This window comes from Eptatretus burgeri, chromosome 3 (genome assembly GCF_056783735.1).
Source record: "Eptatretus burgeri isolate ZD-2024b chromosome 3, Ebu_testis_v1, whole genome shotgun sequence".
Taxonomy (NCBI): Eukaryota; Metazoa; Chordata; class Myxini; order Myxiniformes; family Myxinidae; genus Eptatretus; species Eptatretus burgeri.
Genome location: NC_140963.1, coordinates 57,737,406 through 57,762,072, shown reverse-complemented (window position 1 = coordinate 57,762,072; position 24,667 = coordinate 57,737,406). Strand labels below are relative to the sequence as shown.

Here is a 24,667-nt window from a genome sequence, read left to right as displayed (position 1 = left end):
TGTGCTTGAGGTGGTTATTAATCGTGATTGGGGCCTGTGCTTGAGGTGGATTTTAATCATCATTATGGCCTGTGATTGAGGTGGATTTTAATCATGATTGGGGCCTGTGATTGAGGTGGTTATTAATCGTGATTCAGGCCTGTGATTGAGGTGGTTATTAATTGTGATTGGGGCCTGTGATTGAGGTGGTTATTAATCGTGATTGGAGCTGTGATTGAGGTGGGTTTTAATCGTGATTGGAGCTGTGTTTGAGGTGGTTATTAATCATGATTGGGGCCTGTGTTTGAGGTGGTTATTAATCGTGATTGGGGCCTGTGTTTGAGGTGGTAATTAATCATGATTTGGGCCTTTGTTTGAGGTGGTTATTAATCATGATTGGGGCCTGTAATTGAGGTGGATTTTAATCATGATTGGGGCCTGTGCTTGAGGTGGTTATTAATCGTGATTGGGGCCTGTGCTTGAGGTGGATTTTAATCGTGATTGGAGCTGTGATTGAGGTGGTTATTAATCGTCATTAGTGCCTGTGTTTGAGGTGGTTATTAATCATGATTGGGGCCTGTGATTGAGGTGGTTATTAATCGTGATTAGGGCCTGTGGTTGAGGTGGTTATTAATCGTGATTTGGGCCTGTGTTTGAGGTGGTTATTAATCATGATTGGGGCCTGTAATTGAGGTGGATTTTAATCATGATTGGGGCCTGTGATTGTGGTTATTAATCGTGATTGGGGCCTGTGTTTGAGGTGGTTATTGATCATGATTGGGGCCTGTGTTTGAGGTGGTAATTAATCATGATTTGGGCCTTTGTTTGAGGTGGTTATTAATCATGATTGGGGCCTGTAATTGAGGTGGACTTTAATCATGATTGGGGCCTGTGCTTGAGGTGGTTATTAATCGTGATTGGGGCCTGTGATTGAGGTGGATTTTAATCATCATTGGGGCCTGTGATTGAGGTGGATTTTAATCATGATTGGGGCCTGTGATTGAGGTGGTTATTAATCGTGATTGAGGTGGTTATTAATCATGATTGGGGCCTGTGATTGAGGTGGTTATTAATCTGTTTCAGCCCTGTGATTGAGGTGGATTTTAATCGTGATTGCAGCCTGTGTTTGAGGTGGATTTTAATCGTGATTGGGGCCTGTGCTTGAGATGGATTTTAATCGTGATTGAGGTGGTTATTAATCATGATTGGGGCCTGTGCTTGAGGTGGATTTTAATCGTGATTGAGGTGGTTATTAATCATGATTGGGGCCTGTGATTGAGGTGGTTATTAATCTGTTTCAGCCCTGTGCTTGAGGTGGATTTTAATCATGATTGGGGCCTGTGTTTGAGGTAGTTATTGTCCAGTCTTTTCTGGTCATGCCCTGGCTGTATGACCTCCCAAGCCACACGCGATACCTTGCATGATAAACTTCTGTCCTGTAAAGCTGAATGTGCCCTCCTGCGTGAAGTTGTGGAAGAGCTTTCACGAGCTGTCGTTCTCAACTTGTCACCCGATCTTAGTTTTACATCCCTGAACACAAAGTTTGACGTGCTTGAACTTAGACTTTCAAACATTGACTCGAAAAGGTTGAGTTTTTCAACTAATTTGTCTAAGGTGAGCGAAGACACATGGAGCTCATGGATTCGGCCTTGCCACGCTGAGTGGAGATGCAAATTGTAGTGGACTTTTGCTTTGCCTTTTTTGACCCATTCTCAGAATCTTATTTTTCCTAACCTCCCTGAACCGGCAGAGATTGATGGGCGAAGGAGGAGATTGCACGACATGTTGGCAGTCAACGTTGTTGTTTGACTTGTTCAATTTTATCGGATTCGTCGCTGGTTCGAGAATCACGCCCCCCCACCCGATGGTGGTTTAATTAGATACCGAAGGAGCAAGAGATACATACAATCATACATGCTCAGCCAATCCCACCTCCATCAAGTTATCGGGTTGGTATTCCTGACGCCCCAAAGCTGATGCAGATAAAACCAGTTCAAGGAGCATCAACACTCTGCCCTATTCCTCAAAGCTGCATCTCGTATCCAGTACTACTGAGAAAGACCCTGCCATTACCATCTCGACTGCATTACCACTTGACATTGAATGCCAGCCTGTACTTGTCAACACCAGTATGCCCACACCTATAACGAAGTACTTTGCTCCTCAATGTTCTCGCAATGTTCCAAGGACCGCCATTGCACCGACCTTTCCCCAAAATGGAGTACTGCCTCATCGGCTCCCAGTACAACAGCCGGTGAGGTGTCCTCCCTTCAAATCATGCTCACAAATGCATCAAGCCTCCACAAGAAAATTTACGAGCTTCTAAGAGGTGCCGCTGATGCGTCACCAGGTGTCCTTGCGATCACGGAAACCTGGGGCCATTCAGGCATCTGGGACACTGACTTAAGTGTCCTGGAGTACCATATTTTTTGAGTAGACCGTGTACTGACGGTCGAATCAGTGGCGGTGTCCTTCTGTACATAGTCGCAGCAAAATCCACTTCTTCCTTGTCAATCTGAACCTTCACTCTGAAATTCCATCACATGTACATTTGGAATTCTTGACAACTTTCGTATTACCTGTATATACACCCCTCCCCCCTCAATAGTTCCACAAACTCTGATAATTTGCTTCTCGCCCACCTAAATACTGTCCTCAAAATCCCTGTCCACCATCTTCTTCTTGTGGTCTTTAATGCCCCTCACATAAATTGGTCAAATGGTTCATGTTCTTCCCTGATTTCATTTCACTTTCAGCTGCTGACGTTTAGTGAGAACCATCTCCTTTTCCAACATGTTCTCTTTCCAATGAGATTCCGTGTAGGAGCAGAGTAATCAACTCTCGACCTTATTTTATCGGATGATCCCTCTAACATTTCTGCCCCTTGGTTTTTGTGACCATGCTTGTATCCATTTTACCATGGTGACTCCATCAAACAGCTGGCCATCACTGAGTTTCAAGTGGAGATGCATCAAAATGGACAAGCTTGCAATCATTGAAGCAGTGAGATCAATCAGAGGGATCATTGATGACGATTAGGAATAGGATGTGGGCGAGAACACTGACTTGGGGCATTCCGGCCTTGACAGGGAGAGGAGATGAGAGTATTCTGTTGAGAGCCACATGTTGGCTATAAGAATAGAGGAAGTTAGTAACCCAAGAATGGAGGTGACCTTGAATGCCATAGGCATTTCGAGTTTGGAGAGCAAGGCAGTATACAAGATGGTATTGAAAGCTCCAGTTGCAATATGTCTAAAGAGACTGCCCTGCTCTTATGTCTGATATTGAGGGCCTCCATCAATTGGTGGGAGAGTTGAATCAGCATGTCCAAGGTAAAGTGACCAGGTTGGAATCCAAAATGATGATCTGAGATGCGGCTGTTGGAGAAAAGGAAGGATTTTATATCGACTCAAGTGATGGATTCCATGGCCTTGCTGATGATTGTCAGCAAGCGAATTGGTCTGTAGTTGAGAGGATTGTTTTTGTGCACTTTTTTTTTTGAAATGCAGTGATGTTGGCTGATTTCTAAGCGGATGAAGATGACATAAGGCAAATTGGAGGGTGAAAAGTGCAGAGTGTGGGTTTTTAGGAAATGTGAGCTGATGCCATCCAATCCAGTTGCAGAACTGGAGTCACGTTATGCCAGAAAGTTTTCTACCTTCTCAGATGCAAAAAGCAGAGTCCAGGAGCAGTTGGGTGTAACTGTGTCGGGTGGGTACAGAGAGTGGATGGTTGGGGCATAATATTTAGAAGCAAACAGAGAATTGAGGCATTCAGCTTTCTCACGAGTGGGGTTAGCTGTGGAGTCTTTTGAAGAGAAGGAAGGGTTGGAGGTAGAGCATACTCCAGAGACGGATCTAACCAGGTCCCACCACGTTTTAGAGAAGGGAGACAAGTTTGAATTGTTTTTGGCTCTCCTGAGAGTACACACACACACACACACACACACACACACACACACACACACACACACACACACACACACACACACACACACACACACACACACACACACACACACACACACACTTGTGGGCTTTGTGAAATGATCTGAGGTTGCCTTCCAAGAGGAGTATGCAAGTTGTTTTAAGGCAACTGCCTCACCACAGGATTCAAAGCACCAAAGGTGGGAGAATAGGTAAGATAACTGAAGATGAGATGGGGTGAATCTGTGCAAAAGGGAGAGCATGTTTCTGTGGAAGAATTCTCAGGCTGAATTAATATCAGGTGCGGTGGATATAGGAGACCAATCCTGAAGTGCAACGGCTGCTTACAGTCCCTGCCAGTTTGCCTGAGTGAACTACCAGACTTTCCGGTGCTGAAGTTGTTCTCTGAGAATGGCTGGAGTGATGTTGACCTTCACAAACACATGATCAGGTGAACCAATTTGAGCAGAGGAAGAGTATGAGACTTTGGGAAGTTGGTTGTAACCAAATCCAAAAGGGATGATTTGCTTTTGACAAATCTAGGTGGGAAAGATTACAGGTTGAGTTAGTCCCATGGAGTCACAGAAGTCATTTGCTGAAGTGCTGTGGTTGGTTAATGGCTAGAGTTGTTTCCTCTACATTCACCACATACGGATGTGCACTCCAATCTATGCTTCCTGCATGTACATCTCAGAATTATGCAGTTTTTCTTGCAGTTACATCTGACGACTTTAAGTCGTGACCGTGGAGCGGTTGGAAGATCAGTCATCACTGTTCCCAGATTTCCATCCTGAATCTTCCATCTCCAATCCACGCAGTTTAAGTTGTTGGCAGTCTCTTTCCATTGCTACATCTGATATGTCCACAGGCTGGGGGAAAGTGTAGCCGTTGAGATTGGAGGAAGAGCTTGTTGTTGCTCGTAAGTGGTGCTTGAAGCTATCTTGCCTGCAAAATGCTTGTATCGCAGAATATCTCGGCCTTATCCAGGTTTGCCTCCATAAATACAGACTGTAGCCTCCTCTCCAGCTGCAATGAGTTCATTGACAGCTGGTGCCTGTGTCTGAAACAATGGCGCTTGTTTAATGAATTCATCATTTGTCTTTGCTCTCCTCGGAGCTATTCCTTTGCCCATATCAAAGACCCATGATGATGTATTGCATCCAAATAAGACATGAATGAACAGTTATATGAATGCTCACATGATGCTCAAGTACTTCTTTCATGGACCTGATCTTCCATATTTTATTTGGCTTTTCACAGTTTGCTTTGGCTCTGATATTAGGAACACATCAAATAGCAGAACCAGCAAATCAGTATCTTCCCCAATGAGCACTGTGACCATTCTTTCATCACTCTTCAAATCAGCCTGGACTACCATGAGATCAGCATGAATGCAGGTGAAGCCAGATTCCTTCAGTCTAGTGCTAAGGGGTTTGATAAAACGTTGTTTTTTCTGGGTACAGGCAAGGAATTCTTCCTTCTACATTTGGAATTGCATGTCACCTGTAAACTGCACTGTTGCCTTGATATGACTTTTCGTCCTCCTCATATGGGCCATGTCCTTCATTGGTAGGCCAGACTCATAACTATCGGACGATTACTTCTTCCATACTTCTGCCGAACACAGCCAACATAACATTTGATTGAGAGCATTATAGGTGGTATCACTTGTCCAAGGAATGCAATACAGAAGAAAACCACCATCTAACACATATTGAACATCACCGACTGGACTTTGTGTTTGGCTCTGTTGGTCAAGTAAATTCCATATGACATACCTCAATACAGATTTATTTGCTTGGTGCCGAATACCAGGAGCTTCAAAAAGTGTAGAGGGGGTAACTGCAAAGTTAATGTGTCAACAGGGATGGAATGTCATCACGTCTCTCACCAGCAATGATCAGGCACCGGACCAAAAGCTCGGGATCAATTTGTACCTCATCATTAATCTTGATTTAGGATGTATGTTTCAGTGTAACTGCCTGATTGCTCCTCTTGAATTTGTACTCTGAGGTGTTTCTTCCAACCATATTAGTAAGGATTGGAGTCCCAACCTCCTTTGCACTGTCAACATGGACTTCATTATCAGTAATTATGCCACTTGCAATGCATCGTAGGTTAGGATCATCAGCGAATGGGCGTCGATCTTCCAGATACATTATTTTAATATCTGTGTAGTGTCTTTGCAATCATGTTCCTGGCATGCTTGGTTTGCTTCCTTGTGCTGTTCACTTGTGTGTGCCACACCAGTGAAGGTTTGCATTGCATCATTAACTTCAGCACAAGCGGCAAACCCAGAAGCCATATAGCTCTCTGAGACCCTCTAAATGCCATATGTTGACTGGATCAGCTGGGGAGAGAGGAGTTCTGGTCTGCCTCTTGCTATCACCTCTCCCTCCCACCCCAAAACATTTCCTCCACCACCCCTTGTGACCTCAAGATAAATCAGGGTGATGTATTTCCATTGGTATGCCACGTGACCTTGCCAACATGTGCATCCTCTTTTCTTTCTTTTTTTTCTCTCCTTGCTTTCGGGTGGTTTAAGGATGCATTATAATTCGCCTTCAAGTTTTTGTTTTTTGCTGAAAACTTATGTCGTTGAACAATACAAACACTTTTTTGCTTTGCTACATAGATGCTTGTTCCATTTTTAGTTAATCCTTTTTATCACTTTGCTGATTACTCCACCCTCTGCCACAACATCCATCATGCTTCAGATAGGCATGGCTTTGGAAGCCAACTTCGAAGCAGTAGCAGCCTCTTGTCTCTCTGCAGACATTGAGATTTGTCAGAACTGAAAGACATTCCGAGGGTTTGACCATCTTGTGATTCTATCAAACTCTGACTGTCTCAGAAAGGACCATCTGGCAAACCCTCCCATCTACTTTGTTAGCAATCCTCTTGAAGAAGTTCAGTCACTGAAACTTTTGTGTCTCACTATCAGCCATGATCTTTCTCATGGAAACCACACTTCAAAGTTGGACTCCAAAGCCAGTTGCCAACTGGGCATTCTCTTTCGTGCAAAGTCCTTCCTTGGCACACCTGAACTCTTATCCACCTTCATTCATGGAGACACCCAACATAAACTCTACTTTGTCCCTCATCTCTTCTGTTGGTGTTTCCCCCCATCTCTTTTTGCTGTTGCTTTTGTTCTGTTACAGCATACATCCTGATCCATTCTATGTTCCAGCTCCTCCACGAGCCTCGACATTGCATACAAAAAAAAATACATCGAACCATCCATTGTTTTTATATACAAGTTCACATCTTTTATATTGGGTGTCGCCTCTTATTGCTAACTCTGAGAAGCAGCAGAAGCTAACATTATTAATCAGTTTCACAGGAATTTCTAACAAGTAGCAGTACATTCAAAGTTCATCACCCCCATGCCAAATAAATAAATAACTAGAATTGCACTCGGTACAGTGCATACCTCCACCACATAATGCCTGATCCACGAGAACATATCGGGCCCAATACATTTTTGAAATATCATGCTATACAGAACTATATCGTTTTTTGCCCGATCTCTCAATGGTGAAGAATCACTTAAAAAATTCTAGTAGTCGGATCCGGGTCCGGATCTTCACAAAGTCGAAGCAATTCATCGGGGTCAAACACCCAACCTGTCCACCAAGTTTCATCCGAATCCATCCACAACTATTGAGATATCCTGGACACAAACAAACAAACAGACGGGAAGGGATGAAGACATAACCTTCACCTTTGGTGGCGGAGGTAACAATCCTCCAGCGCGCGACATCGGTGATGTCACCGAGCAGCGCATGGAGTTGGAATTTGGAGGGAGCAATGTACAATAATTGGTTGATGAATTGCAGAATTAAAATAAATAAGAATCGTAAAATAATTAATTTCTCAATCAATTGCCGAATAGCAGACCCAAACCATCACTGTTTTATCCGAATCTGTAACTCTCTGAAAATTAAGTAATTGAAAAATGAATAATTAATTGATTAATAAATCAAAAAATGCTCTTGTTAGCCAAATCACTTGGTCACTGTCATGTCCAAATATCAGCTTCCAAGCTCAAAAGGTGCCTGAGATATTGTTAGGATGAGAAATAAAATAAATAAATAATTAATAAATCGTAAATAATTAAGTAATTAATTGGTTAATCAAAAAAAATGCATTTTCGCCAAAACACATCTTCACTTTTGTCACCAAATTTCAGCTTCCTATACTCGCTCAAAGGATGGCTGAGATATCGCCCGGACAAACGAACAAACGGAGTAAAACCTGCGTACTCCCTTCCTTCAGCCCCCGGCGATGACGTCCTGCATCGCCTGGATATGGCATTGGGAAGGAGCGGTGTAGATACAATGTTTTCGGGTTTTTTGTTGTTTTTTTTTTTTTTTTTACAGTTATTTAAGACTCGTGGAGGAGTTTGTACAAATATAATGTAGAATGAGGAAATGGGAGACACGAGTAACGAACCCATCCGTAATTCTCCCACTCCCATGATGTCGATTACATGTTCTCATAGAATCGTGATTAAACTTTTTTCTCCACTCCGAATGGGATAATGTGCCCCTCCTCCATTGCTGGAGGCCACAGGTCAGGCCACGTCTATCGATCGCATGTGTTGATGAACTTGCGATGCGAACGCATTATGTATGTGCATACACAATTTGTAGATGTTCGCATCTGAGTGCGGTTATGTGGCTCTCAGGGTTCCCACGAGTGGACAGATACGGTCGAGCTGCCTGGGGATACCAACATGGGCCTAGTTGTGTCCTCGGTCCACGTGGTCATGTGGTCATGCACAACGACCCCACTCCCATCAGGTGGCGCTTTACATCCGATAACCTTTACAGAGATAACTGAGTCTGGGAGGTCGGTGGGTTGAAATCCCAGTCAGGTCATACCAAAAGACTTTAAACCAAAGTACGTGCTGCTTCCTTGCTTGACGCTCGATATCTGAAAAACGACAGAACACGACAAACAACTGTTAGTTGGTCATAATAGCGCAGGCATTGATGGACCGAAAGGCCTCCTCCTGCATCGAAGTTCCTTCTGAGGACTTTAATTTGGTGACTGGACATTAGTCCGGTGACCTTATGCCATCGAGCAGTGTCCGTAGGTGAGTCAGTCAGTCAGGAAACACTTCAGTCATCGCTTGAACCAGACACACAATTTTGATGGAACTCGGCCACAAGCTTCATATCTAATGCCGAACGAAGGTGTATTGACCACATCAAAATCTGTGCTCATTAATGGGGTCCACGGGGGTGTTGGGAGGGGCGGGGTATGGGGGTTCCCCCCCAAAATAGGGGTTTGCTCTCTTCTCCAAAACTACACACACAATTTAAATGAATCTTGACCACAACCCATGATGTACCAAATTTTGTTCATGGCATTAAAAGATTCAGGGTCTTAGGAGGTCTGTGGTGGGAGGGGGGGGGGAGTTGAGTGATTATTGCTCCTGATTCAGGTGAGCTTTGGGACGCGCAGTCCTATTTTTATTACTGGCAGAGTACTCACCCTAGGGCGTTCTCTTGTTGATGCCTCTGTCCTGCATCATGAATAAGTGAATCCAACCGTTCCCCATGATGTTGGGCCTATTTTTGTTGTTGCCTTTGTCTTGCATTGTGACTCATGGAATCCAATCTTTTTGTTGTTATGCATTTGACTTTTTTTCTTGGCATTGTGATGTACCAGTTTGAAAGACAGTAAAATTTATTTTTTGCTGTGAACAATATATTTTCCCAAAATAAATGTTCGTTTAATCTCCCCCCCCCCAGGAATTCCGGCCAAAGTATTCAATATTTTCAAGATCTGAATACCTCCGCCCCCACTAAATCGACCCCCTCCTGCAACTTTTACTTTATGACATTTTCTTGAATTAGGCTTCCTTATCGGACTTTTTGAAAATTCACGACCACCCACCCACGCACCCCACCCCCCACCCCCCAGCCCCGAGGAAAAAAAAATACCAAGATAGTCGAGACGTTTAAAATTTCTTTTTCAAAACATATTGGAATCGATTGAAACTTGCACAGACACTTTCAGGGTGCCCTCATTAATCCCCGAAGGTTTCAGCTTCCTCGATCAAATCCTCTTGGAGGAGTCGATGATATGCATGTACGTATCTATGTCCACACATACATACTTTACTTCCATTATATATGGATTATTATTCACATCCACAACAAGTGTGCAAAATACATATATTGGCGACAGACCAGTAAGTTTCCTTCCATTTATAAGAAAGGTCATGAATTGATCTTTGTTGCTGATGTTTTTCCTCCGTTGTTCAAACAGCCTGATCTCGAACTATCAGTTTGGATTCCATCCTGGTCACTCAACTCTGGACATACTGCGACTCCTCTCTGCAATGGTTGGAGGCCCTAAGTCTAACAGGAGGTCACGACCATCTCCCTGGACATATCTTGAGCATTCAATACAGTCTGGCATCCTGCTTGGCTTTCATAGCTTTCTGCCTGTGACATACAAGGTCACATTCATTCCTGGATGGGTCGTATAAGGCCATTTCCTCAACTTACAGTCAGTCCATTCTCTCTATTGAGTGCAGCCTGCGGCTGCTGGTTGCTTCATTGGTTGGGACGCAGCTATGCCGCTGATGCAGTGTCCTCCTTACCAGTACACTGGTCCTCATTTTGCCGACTTCGGAAGGATGAGAGGCTGCGTCAACCTCCTGGTGTATTTTTAATTCAGCGGCCAACGGGGCTTGAACTCAGGACCCTAGGATCCCAAGTCGCCACCCTGACCACTAAGCCAACACCAGGCTAGTCAGTCCATTGCTATCAATGGAAACCTTGCAACTCCTCTCCCAGGGGTGGCTGAGGTGCCCAAAGGCATCTTGGGCTGAGTTTTGTTCCTCATGAGGAAAACAACCTCTCCGGTGCTCTGCAAACCCCTCTCTGCTTTTTTTGCAGAATTTTTCACATTGTCATGCAGGATCTCCGTTACACGAACAGACAGACAGCAATTACACCACTTTACTGGACTGAAATTGATTAGATGCTGGTCTGATAAATAGAAGATTGAAAATCAGTCTCACCCAATCACATAACGAAAAATCGTCAAATGAACCCACCTGTATATTTCCATGGCTCGCCACCAGAAATGGTTCAGTCTCTTGAATTTCTATGCCTCACGATCAGACATGACCTCTTCTGGGTCAATGGCATCGCAAAGCTGGCCTCCAAATTCAGCTGCAGACTGGGCATGTTCTGTCAATGCAAATCTTTCCTTGCAAAATCAGAATGACGCGCAACGTACAAGGCCATTGAGGGTGGCCTGAAAGTCGCTTTACCCCTCCCCGGTAAAGCATTCTTTCTTAAACTCTTTTAATTTACAAGTTTTATTGTGCAGTGCTTACATTAATTAATCAGTCATTGTATCTGTTTGCACTTCATCGTACAGATACAATGACTGATTAATTCTTGTAAGTACTGCACAATAAAACCTGTACAGTATATTAAAGGAGTTTAAGAGTGAATGCTTTACTGGGGGGTAAGGGGGAAAACAAAATATGTTCTCCCCTGTGGACTTGTACCCCAGGATCACATGTGTTTACTGGACTCTGCAGAATCGACACGTCTCAACATTATTTTAAATTTCCCACATTGAGGGGGTAGTAGCATGGTGTCTGTTGCCCTCACATTGCAGGAAAAGCCTGGTGTTGGCTTAACGATTAAGGTGGCTGGCTTAAGATCTCAGAGTTTTGAGTTTGAGCCCCTGTTGTGCACCAGGTAGGTTGACATTATTGGAATAACACTAGGTGGGTTGACTCAGCCTGTCATCCTTCTGAGATTGGCAAAATGAGTACCAGCCTCTTCGAATCAGCAGCACAGCCACGCTTCCAGAAAATTATGCAAATAGCTGCCACAGGCTGCATACGAAACAACAACAACAACAACAACAACAACAACATTGCAGGAAGGTTGGTGACCTCTGCTTTTTCTTTTATTTCCTCTCCTTCAGTCTAGCTACATCTGCTCGCTCTCAGCCCTCTGACTCTCTCCAGCAAACCCCTCCAGACTAAACTCCCAAAATCCAGTTGACTGCATGCCTAAACTCTTGTGTTCCTCACTTCTCCCATCTGTGAAACTCTCTACCTGAGGCCATTTTATACCACTCTTCCCTCAAGGACTTCAAACAGGTGGTGCACCTCCATCTCGTATCATCCTCCATCCATACCTGTGATCCTTTAACCCCCATTAACCCCACCTAAGCCAATCCTCTTACTTGCAGGTTGCTGTGTTTCCTCCTATCCTCTCTCCCCTCTTTTCCTGTTTGTTCATTCCATTGCTAAACGTGTTCAACTGTGATCCTGTTGTTCCCTTGCCAGTTCGAACATACATACATATATATATATATATATATATATATATATATATATATATATATATATTTATATATGAGTCTCGATTTTGTAAGCACAAACGAGAGCTGTTGTGCATTGACACTCTTCTTACCATCCCTCATCAAAATGATTGTGCGTAGAGTTCGATGGCCATCATAATATAACGGGCGTAAGCCTGGAACTTCTAACACACTTTTCTCCGAACATATTCTGTTCATACCTCTGAAATCTTCACATTATGTGTTCCATGTATTTACGCAGGTGATAGCGGATTCAAAAATCGAATATAGATAGAATTTTCAGAGGGAATCGATGACGTCACAATCAGCAGCGTTCGGCGGCAAACCGACGGCCGGGCCCCAGACGACGTGCTTTACTTAACTAAGTCCATGAGTTCAGGACGTTTGTTCAACTCAGCATTTTCGATTTTTATCCTGCCATGTTGTTAATCTGTTGATGGAGGTAATATAGAAATGATGAATATGTCAAATCGTTTGTGTTACTCATCCGGCACTATGTGTCAAGGCCAACAATCGAAAGCGACCGGTCTCAAACGCTACCATGGGCACCCAGACACGCCACCAATATGAACTGAGCTGTTGAATGCGGCGCAAAACATCCAAAGAAGCTACCGTAACCGAGTATTGTGATCCGTCCTGTCCCCCATACCCGTCGTTGACCGGTATCTGCTAGTTCTTCTAAGAGCCGTAGCTGCACATCAATCACAGCTTTTCATCTGAACAGTTTGTATAATCCTTAAGAAGAAAGCTTGAGCTTCAGGAAAGCTTTGATTATTATTTTGATTTTCCTTGAAGTGGGAGGAATATCTCACTTGTGACATCTTGCTTGTGGTGTCCGGGATTTATGGCGTCAGGCAAGACATCTTGCTTGTGGTGTCAGGTGTTTACACAAAGAGCAGCGTGTTTTTTTTTTTCTTCTTCTTTCTTTCTTTCATTTATACACACACAACTCTGTTAATGCAGTTTGTTTGCACACAGTACAAGGTAATTATGCACCAACCCTCCTCCTGACTGCTTGATTTATTTTATTTTCAACTTTTTTCTGGAAGCATGTCATGGCGATTTAACTTGTGACTGGTGCTGGAGGAATTTCGCAAACAATTTATTGTCTAATAGAATTTCAACCTTTATCCACTTAAGCACATGAAAGCTGGCCTGATTGTACTTTAAGTGCAGTCCAAGTTTGATCCTTGGGCCAGCTGTAAACTTGGTATGGTGCTTCCCAAGCAGGGCGTTGCATCGGATACTTTGTTTTCCCTTGCATCGATGTTAAAGAATCCCACTTGCTACCACGATTTGGTCAACTTCAAAGATTCCATCTCGGCTTCTGATGAAGAGTCAGTGCATTATTACTGGCACCCAGGTGAAATGTCAAAATCCTACCCTAAATACAGGGGGCACTGCATCAGCAGTATTTTGTACCCCCCCTCTGCAGAAATTGTTTCCTCTGGGCCAGACTCTTAATGAACTCCCAACCTAATATGCATGCAATATGATACCATACTGCACAGTCCCATACATATTTCTGCTCTGCTCGGATTCTTTGAGGGTTATCCATCATTTCTTCAAATGAAATCACAAAATTCTTAAATCTGTTTAAAAAAAAAAAATTTATTTCATTTTTAGAAGTGTGAAAGGCTCATGTCGGATTTAAATCCTCATATCATTAGCTATGCACTGATCAAATGAGATCATCAAACAAGCAACCCTAAATCGAAGAATCGTGTGCTATCTCCTGACCCAAATGCATTGTTTGGTCCTGCAGGGATAATTTTGAAGATGATAGTGCAGTTACTGCTTGGAATATGCATAGATAGATAGAGAGAGATAAAACAGGTGTGAAGATTTAAGGTGGTAATTTGGTAATTGTGAAGGTGACATCAAGTAACGACCCATCCAGTTTGCATTTGTGCGGTACAGTGAGTTGGTGGTTTTGTTCTCCTCTCTGCTGCCTCTGCAGTGCAATAGCCTTTGAGTAGCTGGGCGAGAGATCATATTGGGGGGTGGGTGAGTGCCTTTGGAAGGTTGCACTGCATTGCTCCGCATTGGCTATGTCACATTGCCTTTGGGCATGCACGGCGCATGGTCGTTTCTCACTCCTCACCGCGCTACCTTTGCATGTGGTGAACAGGGATTCCTGTGACGACCGTGGTGATATTGTTTGTCTTTCCCCTTATCCTGCTGTCTGGCTGCCTAAAAAAATATGCCATCCTTGGCCAAGACTCCTCGATGTACGTGATTCGTAGTTTGTGAGCAGAAGAGTTTTCCAGGCAATTCAGTGAATACCATCTCTCTTTGTGGGTCAGTCCTGAAGGCATTATGTTCTCGGAAAATGCACATGTCTATATCCTGCTTGATGGGAAGGTGAGTTATTTGTTCCTTTTGGATGGGTTGGGGTCGGGGGTGATTGCGAAGTGGTATAATTTTTATCACGTTGTTCGAAATTTGCACCACACTTTTTGATGACAATGCATTTTAGAAAGCGCCAAAGTGCATTTGGGGCTAGGGAAGTAAGGTGACCTTCAGGGAATGTATAAATGTAATAATGTGTGACGTAATGTTTTTTTTTTGTTTTTTTTTTTTCCTCCGAAAAATGCTCTAAAGTTCAAGGAGGATCTTGTTCATGTATTACATGCAAGACAAGGATGTAAGGACGCCTCATTGCACTCTGGATTCCAAGGCCATTAGTAGACAATGGGCTAATAAACATGGTACATGGGATTTGAGCCTGTGTTCATTATCATGAAGTCTGTGCCCAGATAGTAATACCAAATGGGCCATTCTGGGGGGGAGAAGTAGACCAATGACCTAGAAAAAATGCTTTAGTGCATTGACCTTGATGAAAAGAAAAAGGTTGTCCAAAAAGCATTGGGGCTGGTATGATGATGGCGTTGAGGTGTCTGCATTCACCTTCAAGCTATCTAGTCTGGGTTCAAATGTTCACCCAGCTATAAACTGTCACCCTTGTGTTTTGCATCCAGGTAATGTATCAATGTACGCCATCCATTGGAAGGACATTTAAAAAAAAAAAGGTATCTCAAAAAAGATGTGCACGGATTCAGATGAAATTTTGTGGGCAGTTTGGGTGTGTTCGACAAGGTTAAATTGATTCGATGTTGGTGAAGATCTGGACCCGGATCTGGATACGAGAATATTTTGTGATTCTTCACCTTTAAGAGATAGGGACAAAAATGATGCATCACACAATATCTCAAAACGTGTTGGACAGATTTGGACAAAACTTAGTGGAAAGGTTGGGTGTGTGACAGGGAAGGATTGAATATATTTTGCTGAAGATTCGAATCCAGATCCGAGAATTTTTAAGTGATTCTTCATCATTGAGTGAGAGAGATAAAACCGATTATATAGCACAATATCTCAAAAAGTTCTGGACAGATTTGAAGGAAACTTGGTGGACAGGATGGATGTCTGACAAGGATGAATTGATTTGATTATGATGAAAATCCGGATCTGGATACGAGAATTTTTTTTAACATTTAAAGTAATCCTTCAACATTGAGAGATGGGCCCAAAAACGATATATGTAACATCATGATATCTCATAGAAATGTGGATGAGTTAGTTCATTGACAAGAACCAGCCGATTCTATTTTGGTTTAGGTCGGCATCCAAATCCAGCCAATCATTGGGATACAAAATGTAAACTGTTCAGCCTGGCGGAGGAATGTGCTCTACCGAGTGTTGTTATAGTTAATTTATGGATAATGTTTGAGTCAATCCTTTCCCAACAGTGATATAAATATAATGTACCCCAGATAAGAGCATAGGTAGACTGCTCACATACATTTTATCTTTTTCTCAAATGTATAACCTCTTCATTTATTTTGTTAAGACAAAGTGTCAATCAATAATAACGATAATAAATTAAACAATATGGCTTAATATTATGATAAATTCGTGTTTGAAATTGAGATTTGAGAAAGCTTGACATTGATTTAAATGGACTCATACTTTTGCACCCCACTGTATATATTGTTACGGATCTGGAAACCATATGCATTCAAACATACAGATGTTCGAAAAGTCAGTTATTCCGTTAAGTACATGTGAGACAGGTCCCTTCCTTTTGTCTAGTGAGAGAATCAAAGGTGTGCGTTGCGATGTCCTTTTAGGTAGGCTATTACATCTAACGACCATCCAACGAACCCTCTAACGAACCATCCAACAGACCATCCAACAACCAACCACGGTACCTTCCAGCCTTTGCAACTCTCGCCTTGCTGACCACAGCATACGTGGAAAAAAACGTCCCAGTCTGCCGTTCCTTTGCGCTTCGACAAACGCTCCTTTTCAACTTTGGATCTTCCCCTTGATGAGTCCACACGTGTGGAGCGGGGTGGGCCTCCCAGTTTGGCGGAGGCCCCGCCCAGAAAGGGCGGGCCCCATGAAGACCCTGTCCAATCGGGGCGGACGGTGACGTCTGTTTCACCGAGCCCCCACCCCGTTCGGGGAGGTCCATAAAAATACTACGCGATCCTCAGAGTGAAAGTTTTTTTGGAGGAGTTGAGTTGGTTGGTGTGTGTCGTACGGTTTGAGCAGGAGTCTGGGGCGTTCGAGTGAAGTTCTGCATTTGGCTAGTGTTCGTTGGAGTTTTCCTGGGTCCCGTCGTAACCCTGATCTCCGCCATGGGACTCCGACTGCTCCGCTCGGGTTCCTCCAATGGGCACGAGCCCCATGCGTGTGACTGGGCCGAGCAGGTACCCAAGCGAACTGCAACCCCCAGCTCGTCTCTCCCTCTCTGGCTGCGGGGGTCTTTTAATAAATCATCTGAGTGTGTGGGCCTGTCTTGGAAGTAGAAACTGTGTAAGTGTTTATTCCATCATTGTAAATTTTTCTGGTATATTCCATGATAGGTCTTGCTCTGTGTCCTTATTGTAAATAAATTATTATTAGAAATGTTCCCAGTTCGTTCCGTCTTTTCTTTCATTGGTCCAGCATGGTTTGGATCTGAGTTTTAGCCGGGTCTTTGTTGCCGTTGTCTTAGCCGGCACAGCTTTGGCAGTTCTGCTCGACTGCACCCGAACCGGAGTTGGTAGTCGGTAGTTGGAACTCTACCGCAGTCGGTAGAGTGACCTGGTTTGAGCAAGATGTGCCAAAGGCGTGGTTCCCTGGTAGACGACACCGCGTGGTTAATTAGGTAAATTCGTTTGAGACAAAAAGACAATACGCTATGCGGTGGAGGTATTGGCATCCACGGTCGGTTAAGCGACCCACCGCTTCACAGAGTTATCCAGAGCGACGGCCGACAATTCCGGAGAGTCTGGTGGGAGATGACGTAATTTCCCCCACCTTGTGGTCGTTCTCACCACTGGACCTCCGGCCTGCAATATATATATATATATATATATATATATATATATATATATATATATATATATATATATATATATATATATTCCACCTCTATGTGATGTCCCTGTGCCCCCCCCACTCCACACCAATCCCCCATCCCCCACATTTCCAGAGTAATTTAGTTGATAAAGTGATATATTGAGTTGATGTGGGTGTTAATAGAGCACAGGCATGATAAAATCTCAATGGCTTTCTCCTGTCAAAGTGCCTTGTATATCCTTGTACTAATTGTACTGTCAAAGGATATTCTGTCATTTACCTTGTCATCCTTTCGTGGAGATATCATGAGGTCACTGTTTTAATCACAATGTTTTAAAAAGAATACATTACTGTATTAATGTTTGTTTGTTGCTTTGTTTTTTTGCTTGCAGTCATTTCCAACTTCTCCAGTCATTTTCTCTTCTCTCTGTGAATTGCCATGTGATTTTATTAATATCTTGCTCTCCTTTCCTATTGTCAGCACTTTTTGTTTTTACAGCTGTAGGCATTTATGTCTGGATTCATACGAACAATTTATATCTGCACTAAGACAAGCTGATTAGTTTGAATATATTAAAATCTGGACAGGTAGATGTTGTGGAGTCTTAACTCTAATTTTCTGAATTGTTTTTTGTATTCCTCCTCAGACACGTGATGACTTCTTAGGTCAAGTTGATACGTCACTTAATCACTTACCAGTAAGTTTGTGGACTTGTTTTTCGGTGACATTTGGTCAGTGTTTATTTCAACACTAGCAAAAGTATCTGTCCTCAGTGATGGGAAAAGTTAATCTTTCAATTAAAATTATTTCATGGACTTTAAAAACCTTAATTGTCTTACAATAAAAAATATATCCCCCCTTTTCAATCTGAGACAAATTGGTCATCCGGTTTGGCTATATATATAGATATATATATATATATATATATATATATATATATATATATATATATATATATATATATATATATATATATATATATATATATATATATATATATATATATATATATATATATATATATATATATATATATATATATATATATATATATATATATATATATAGGTCACTTTGGCCTCAAAAATGCCTCTGAGGCCATGGCCATATCGCCTATGTCACTTCCTGCACAAAGTTGTATGTATCTGTGTCACTTCAAAGATGTGGCCATGCATAGGGAAGAGAGAGAGATGAGATGAGGGGAGGGAGATGGAGGGGAAGGGAGGGGAGGGAGAGTGGGGTGGGGGGAAGGGGGAGGTGGGGGGAAGGGGGAGGAAGGGGGAGAGGGAGGGAGGGGAGAGGGAGAGGATGGAAGGGAGGGAGAGGGGGAGGGAGAGGGAGGGCGAGAGGGAGGGGGGGGGAAGAAGACAGACAGACAGGAAAAAAAAGAGAGAGACTTTGACTTTTATGTCCTTTTATTATAAGAGTATACAACATTTTGCAAGACAAATTTGAACAAAGAAAAAATCTTGAGGCACCATTTGCCTGAGGTTCATAAAAGCATCAACACATGAGAATCAAGTGCCATTCTTTAAAGGTCCCAAAAGTACTGAAATTGCATATTTCTTCTTCTTCTTCTTCTTCTTCTTCTTCTTCTTCTTCTTCTTCTTCTTCTTCTTCTTCCTCCTCTTCTCTTCCTCTTCTTCCTCTTCTTCCTCTTCTTCCTCTTCTTCCTCTTCTTCCTCTTCTTCCTCTTCTTCCTCTTCTTCCTCTTCTTCCTCTTCTTCCTCTTCTTCCTCTTCTTCCTCTTCCTCTTCTTCCTCTTCCTCTTCTTCCTCTTCCTCTTCTTCCTCTTCCTCTTCCTCCTCTTCCTCTTCCTCTTCCTCCTCTTCCTCTTCCTCCTCTTCCTCTTCCTCCTCTTCCTCTTCCTCTTCCTCTTCTTCCTCTTCCTCTTCTTCCTCTTCCTCTTCTTCCTCTTCCTCTTCCTCCTCTTCCTCTTCCTCTTCCTCCTCTTCCTCTTCCTCCTCTTCCTCTTCCTCCTCTTCCTCTTCCTCCTCCCATTTGGGGTCGCCATTATGATCCGCATAATGATTTGGCACAGGTTTTATGCCGGATGCCCTTCCTGACGCAACCCTGGTCGTCTCTTACGTCACAAGGACTGAAATTGCATATATATATATATATCTTCTTCTTCTTCTTTCGGCTGCTCCCGTGAGGGGTCGCCACAGCGGATCATCCGTATGATCCGCATAGTGATTTGGCACATGTTTTACGCTGGATGCCCTTCCTGACGCAACCCTGGTCGCCTCTTACGACACAGGGATATGGTACACCTATTTTAACCGGGGTATATACCGGCCCAGTACACTGGTACTCATTTCGCCGACCTCGGAAGGATGACAGGCTGAGTCAACCCCCTGGTGTATTAATTCAGTGAACCGACGGGGCTTGAACTCAGGACCTTTTGGATCCCAAGCCGCTGCCCTAACCACTGCGCCAACACCAGGCTTGCATATATATATATATATATATATATATATATATATATATATATATATATATATATATATATATATATATATATATATATATATATATATATATATATATATATATATATATATATATATATATATATATATATATATATATATATATATATATATATATATATTATGTCCTATAAGAGTTTTTCATTGTGATTTCTGATCTGACAATGTTTTTTTTCACAATACTCGTTCTGTAAAATGCAAAATTACAAAAACAAATCTCTTGGGGACCGCCCCTAAAAATTCTGCCGAAATCTACTGAACGACACGTAACCCACATGACGTCATCTCCAGAACAACAAAGGCTGCACGTAAATTACTCGGGATGGTGGTCTACGTGATTGTATTGACTTCCTGTGTGTTTCCACATTCGATTGGTCGACTCAAACGCTTCGTTCATTTCTGCTTTAAAAAAAATCAAACATTTGGTTTTGAATAATGGATGGCATGGACTTTGATTTGTCTGGTAGCGACAGTGAGTGTGAGAGAAATGAAGGATTTTGGTCTGAATCACATGGAGAATTGTCGGATAATGTAGTCACGGGAGGTGAAGTTCAGGCAGCTGGAAATGGAATACGGCCTTAGCAGTTCGAGCCCGAAGCAGGACAAGCAGAGGAAACGGGCTGAAATTCCCTGCATTTATGATGATCGGGAGGACATCGAAGGAAGACTTGCCAATAACAACTGGTTAGACTAAATCCTATTCGTAGTTCAATAATGTAAATTCGACTTGCATACCACTCGATATCAGAAATATTTCTGTGAGGTGACGTGACCAGCGCAGCGGACATGTTGCACCGCAGCGAATGAATTGCAAGGAAGGCCAGCACATGTCATCGGCCGTATCTCTCCGCACATAAAACGAAGCAACCTCGCTGTCCGGTTACGATGAAAACTTGTGTGCAGAACACACCTTGCGACACAATTGTCTCGAGTAGTCCGATAAATCTGACGTTCTGTTGCATTTTTATTTATTTTATTCCTACTGTCGTCATGTAGCGCCAGTAGAAAACAATGAAGAAAAGAGAATAATAAAAGAAAGCTGCATCACGTCAGATTTATCGGACTAGTCGGACGGACGACGGATTTATCGGACGAGTCGAGACTCGAGAGTTGACAAGTAACTTGTATTAGCATGCACACAATGTATACGTCAATGTATAAGAGTCCCGAGGCTATGAGGCCGTGTAATAGGACAGATAAATTTGTCTTTCATAGTTGTGCCAACATATTTTTCCCTGTTCATTTATTACAGCATTTTGGCGAAATGTTAATGAATAGCAAGCCAATGGAAGCAGTACCTTCACTTTCGAATGAACTCATGTATGTCGAGTACAGCCAGAAGTGCATATAATCGGTTCCAGTTCAATTTCCAGTCCCGAAGAGGGATTCTCTATGTGAGATGTATCTTGCAAGCTCGGCACATCTGACACGAGTATCTTACTTTGTGTTGTCTTTGTCTCATTAACGACTGGACTAGAACGTTTTTTTCCCTTTTTTACGAGGCACTGTCACAAACCCCTCCATGTCGTCATCAGTACAGTCTTGTACAGTTCAGGTCGAGGGACCAACCACTTCTGGTACCTTAGAAGGTAGAGAGGAGGGTCCTACTGTTTTCCGCTCACCAATATGTGGTGGGGAGGGTTTTTCCATTTCACACCCCCCACAGTAAGTGGGGGGGGGGAGGGGTCTGCTGCTTCCCGCTCACGAACAGGTGGTGAAGAGGATTCACCCCTTTCACCCATCCCATTACATGCGGAGGGGGGATCTACAATCTCCTGTCCTTGATTTTCTTATGATCTCATCAAAACGGGACAGGAGTTCTTCACATGACCGTACGCTCCACAATGATAACATAACATGCTATGACATCCGTGGAGGCATACATTTTATACACATGACCGTTAATTTTTGCATGCAAAAGTACGTTTAGCTTTTGCTCATATTCAGGCAATATCATGTACAGTGCCCTTTTAAAAGTCATCACGTGTTTAAATTCTCCACTTCCTGAGTGTGTCAGCACCATCGTGATTTTTGATACAATCGTACCGAACTTGCTCAATTGATTACACAAATCATCATTCCGAATGAAAGGTGGAGTGTTAGACACATTAATCTTAACCGCAGGTGTGTCCAATGGGGAAACAAGGAGAAACAGGTCAGGGTGTACCACAAGGCCTTGCTCCACAACGGAGGTTTCCATGTGCACCTCAGAAACGAACACAACGACCTTCTTGTTCATACGAGAGGCTGCGCTGATGTTGTGTAAACCAACGATTTTACCGATTGCCAGGAGCACGTCCCCAATCTTTACCTCCCTCGAGGGATCGCACACTAGGCCATTCTTACGAGTAAGTGACTCGTACATGCTATAATTCAAACGAACGTTTGCCATTGTTAAAAGTAATTTTAACAGAAGAAAAGAGTTTAAATCAACAAAAGAAACCCACCACAAGCGACGCCAGCAAGTGGAGAAAAAAATCAAAAATAATAATAATAATATGGACGAGGTCCAAGAATCGTTTAAGGCAGCCAAAAAGCATTGGCTAAAACTAGCAAACACGTCAGATGGAACATAGGCCTCAAAACTGGAAGGTTCTGAAAAACACCTGAACACCACCTACCGTGTGCTCTCTCTCTCTCTCTCTCTCTCTCTCTCTCTCTCTCTCTCTCTCTCTCTCTCTCTCTCTCTCTCTCTCTCTCTCTCTCTCTCTCTCTCTCTCTCTCTATCTCTCTATCTCTCTATCTCTCTATCTCTCTATCTCTCTATCTCTCTATCTCTCTATCTCTCTCTCTCTCTCTCTCTATCTCTCTCTCTCTCTCTCTCTCTCTCTCTCTCTCTCTCTCTCTCTCTCTCTCTCTCTCTCTCTCTCTCTCTCTCTCTCTCTCTCTCTCTCTATCTATAGATAAGACAAACCAAGGAGAAAGGAGTGAAGAGAAATGAAAACCAAAACATTTAGACAATAAGAAGAGAGAAAGGAGAAGCAACACAGGCTCCAAACATACTGCCAGAGACTGAGCAACATCACCCTGCGATTGCACGTGCATGCCAAGCAAACAACAGCTGTGCAAAGTGGGAGATGAGAGATGAGAGAAGAGAGAAGAGAGGAGGGAGAGATGCACAGAGAGGCAGACTGTGTGTGTGTGTGTGTGTGTGTGTGTGTGTGTGTGTGTGTGTGTGTGTGTGTGTGTGTGTGTGTGTATATATGTGTGTGTATATATATATATATATATATATGTATATATGTGTGTGTATGTATATATATATATATATATATATATATATATATATATATATATATATATATATATATATGTGTGTGTATATATATATATATATATATATATATATATATATATATAGATACACACTGATGAGCCAAAACATTATGACCACTGAGAGGTGAAGTGAATAACATTGATTATCTTGTTACAATGGCACCTGTCAAGGGGTGGGATATATTAGGCAGCAAGTGAACAGTCAGTTCTTGAAGTTGATGGGTTGGATGCAGGAGAAATGGGCAGGAGTAAAGACCTGAGCGACTTTGACAAGGGCCCAATTGTTATGGCCAGATGACTGTGTCAGAACATCTCTGAAAAGGCAAGGCTTGTGGGTGTCAGCAGTGGTGAGTACCTACCGACAGTGGTCCGAGGAGGGACAAACCACAAACCGGCGACAGGGTGTTTGGCGCCCAACGCTCATCGATGTGCGAGGGCAATGAAGGCTATACCGTCTGGTCCGAACCGACAGAAGGTCTACTGTGGCACAAGTCACTGAAAATTTTAATTGTGGTCATGGGAGGAATGTGTCACAATCCACAGTGCATCGCACCCTGCTGCGTATGGGGCTGCGTAGCCGCAGACCAGTCAGAGTGCCCATGATGACCTCTGTTCACCATTGAAAGCGCCCACAATGGGCACGCGAGCATTGGAACTGGACCTTGGAGCAGTGGAAGAAGGTCGCCTGGTCCAATTACTCCCGTTTTCTTTCAGATCACATGGATGGCCGTGTACGTGAGCACCGTTTACCGAGGGAAATGATGGCACCAGGATGCACTGTGGAAAGACGACAAGCCGTTGGAGGGAGTGTGATGCTCTGGGCAATGTTCTGCAGGGAAGCCCTAGGTCTGGCCATTCATGTGGAGGTCAATTTGACACGTGTTGCCGACCTAAACATCGTTGCAGACCAGGTATACCCCTTCATGGCAATGGTATTCCCTGATGGCCTTGACCTCTTTCAGCAGGATAATGCACCCTACCATACTGCACACATTGTTCGGGAATGGTTTGAGGAACATGATGAAGTGTTCATGGTTTTGCCCTGTTCTCCAAATTCTCCAGATCTCAATCCGATTGAGCATCTGTGGGATGTGCTGGACCGAAGAGTCTGATCCACGGTGGCTCCACCTCTCAACTTACAGGACTTGAAGGATCTGCTACTAATGTTTTGTTGCCAGATACCACAGGACACCTTCAGGGGGTCTTTTAGAGTCCATCCCTTGGCGGGTTGGCGCTGTTTTGGCAGCACACGGAGGACCAACAGCATTTTA

General features: G+C 43.2%; 1 protein-coding gene across 11 annotated transcripts in view; it reads left to right on the top strand.

Moving 5' to 3' along the window:
- Window positions 1–24,667, top strand: part of LOC147029978 (E3 ubiquitin-protein ligase NEDD4-like) — a 325,864-nt gene that overhangs the window by 155,584 nt on the left and 145,613 nt on the right. For 8 of the 11 annotated variants that reach the window (XR_015056152.1, XR_015056154.1, XR_015056153.1 and 5 more), the window contains one exon: window positions 18,275–18,325. The exons of 2 other annotated variants lie outside the window; for them this stretch is intronic. Coding sequence is in view for 5 of the 9 variants with exons in the window: in XM_085873550.1 (XP_085729676.1) it covers window positions 18,275–18,325 (51 nt within the window). In the remaining 4 variants the exon portion in view is untranslated. Of the gene's footprint in view, window positions 1–14,579; window positions 14,640–18,274; window positions 18,326–24,667 lie in introns of those variants that run through there. One more of the 11 variants, XM_085873552.1, reaches the window with a different exon arrangement.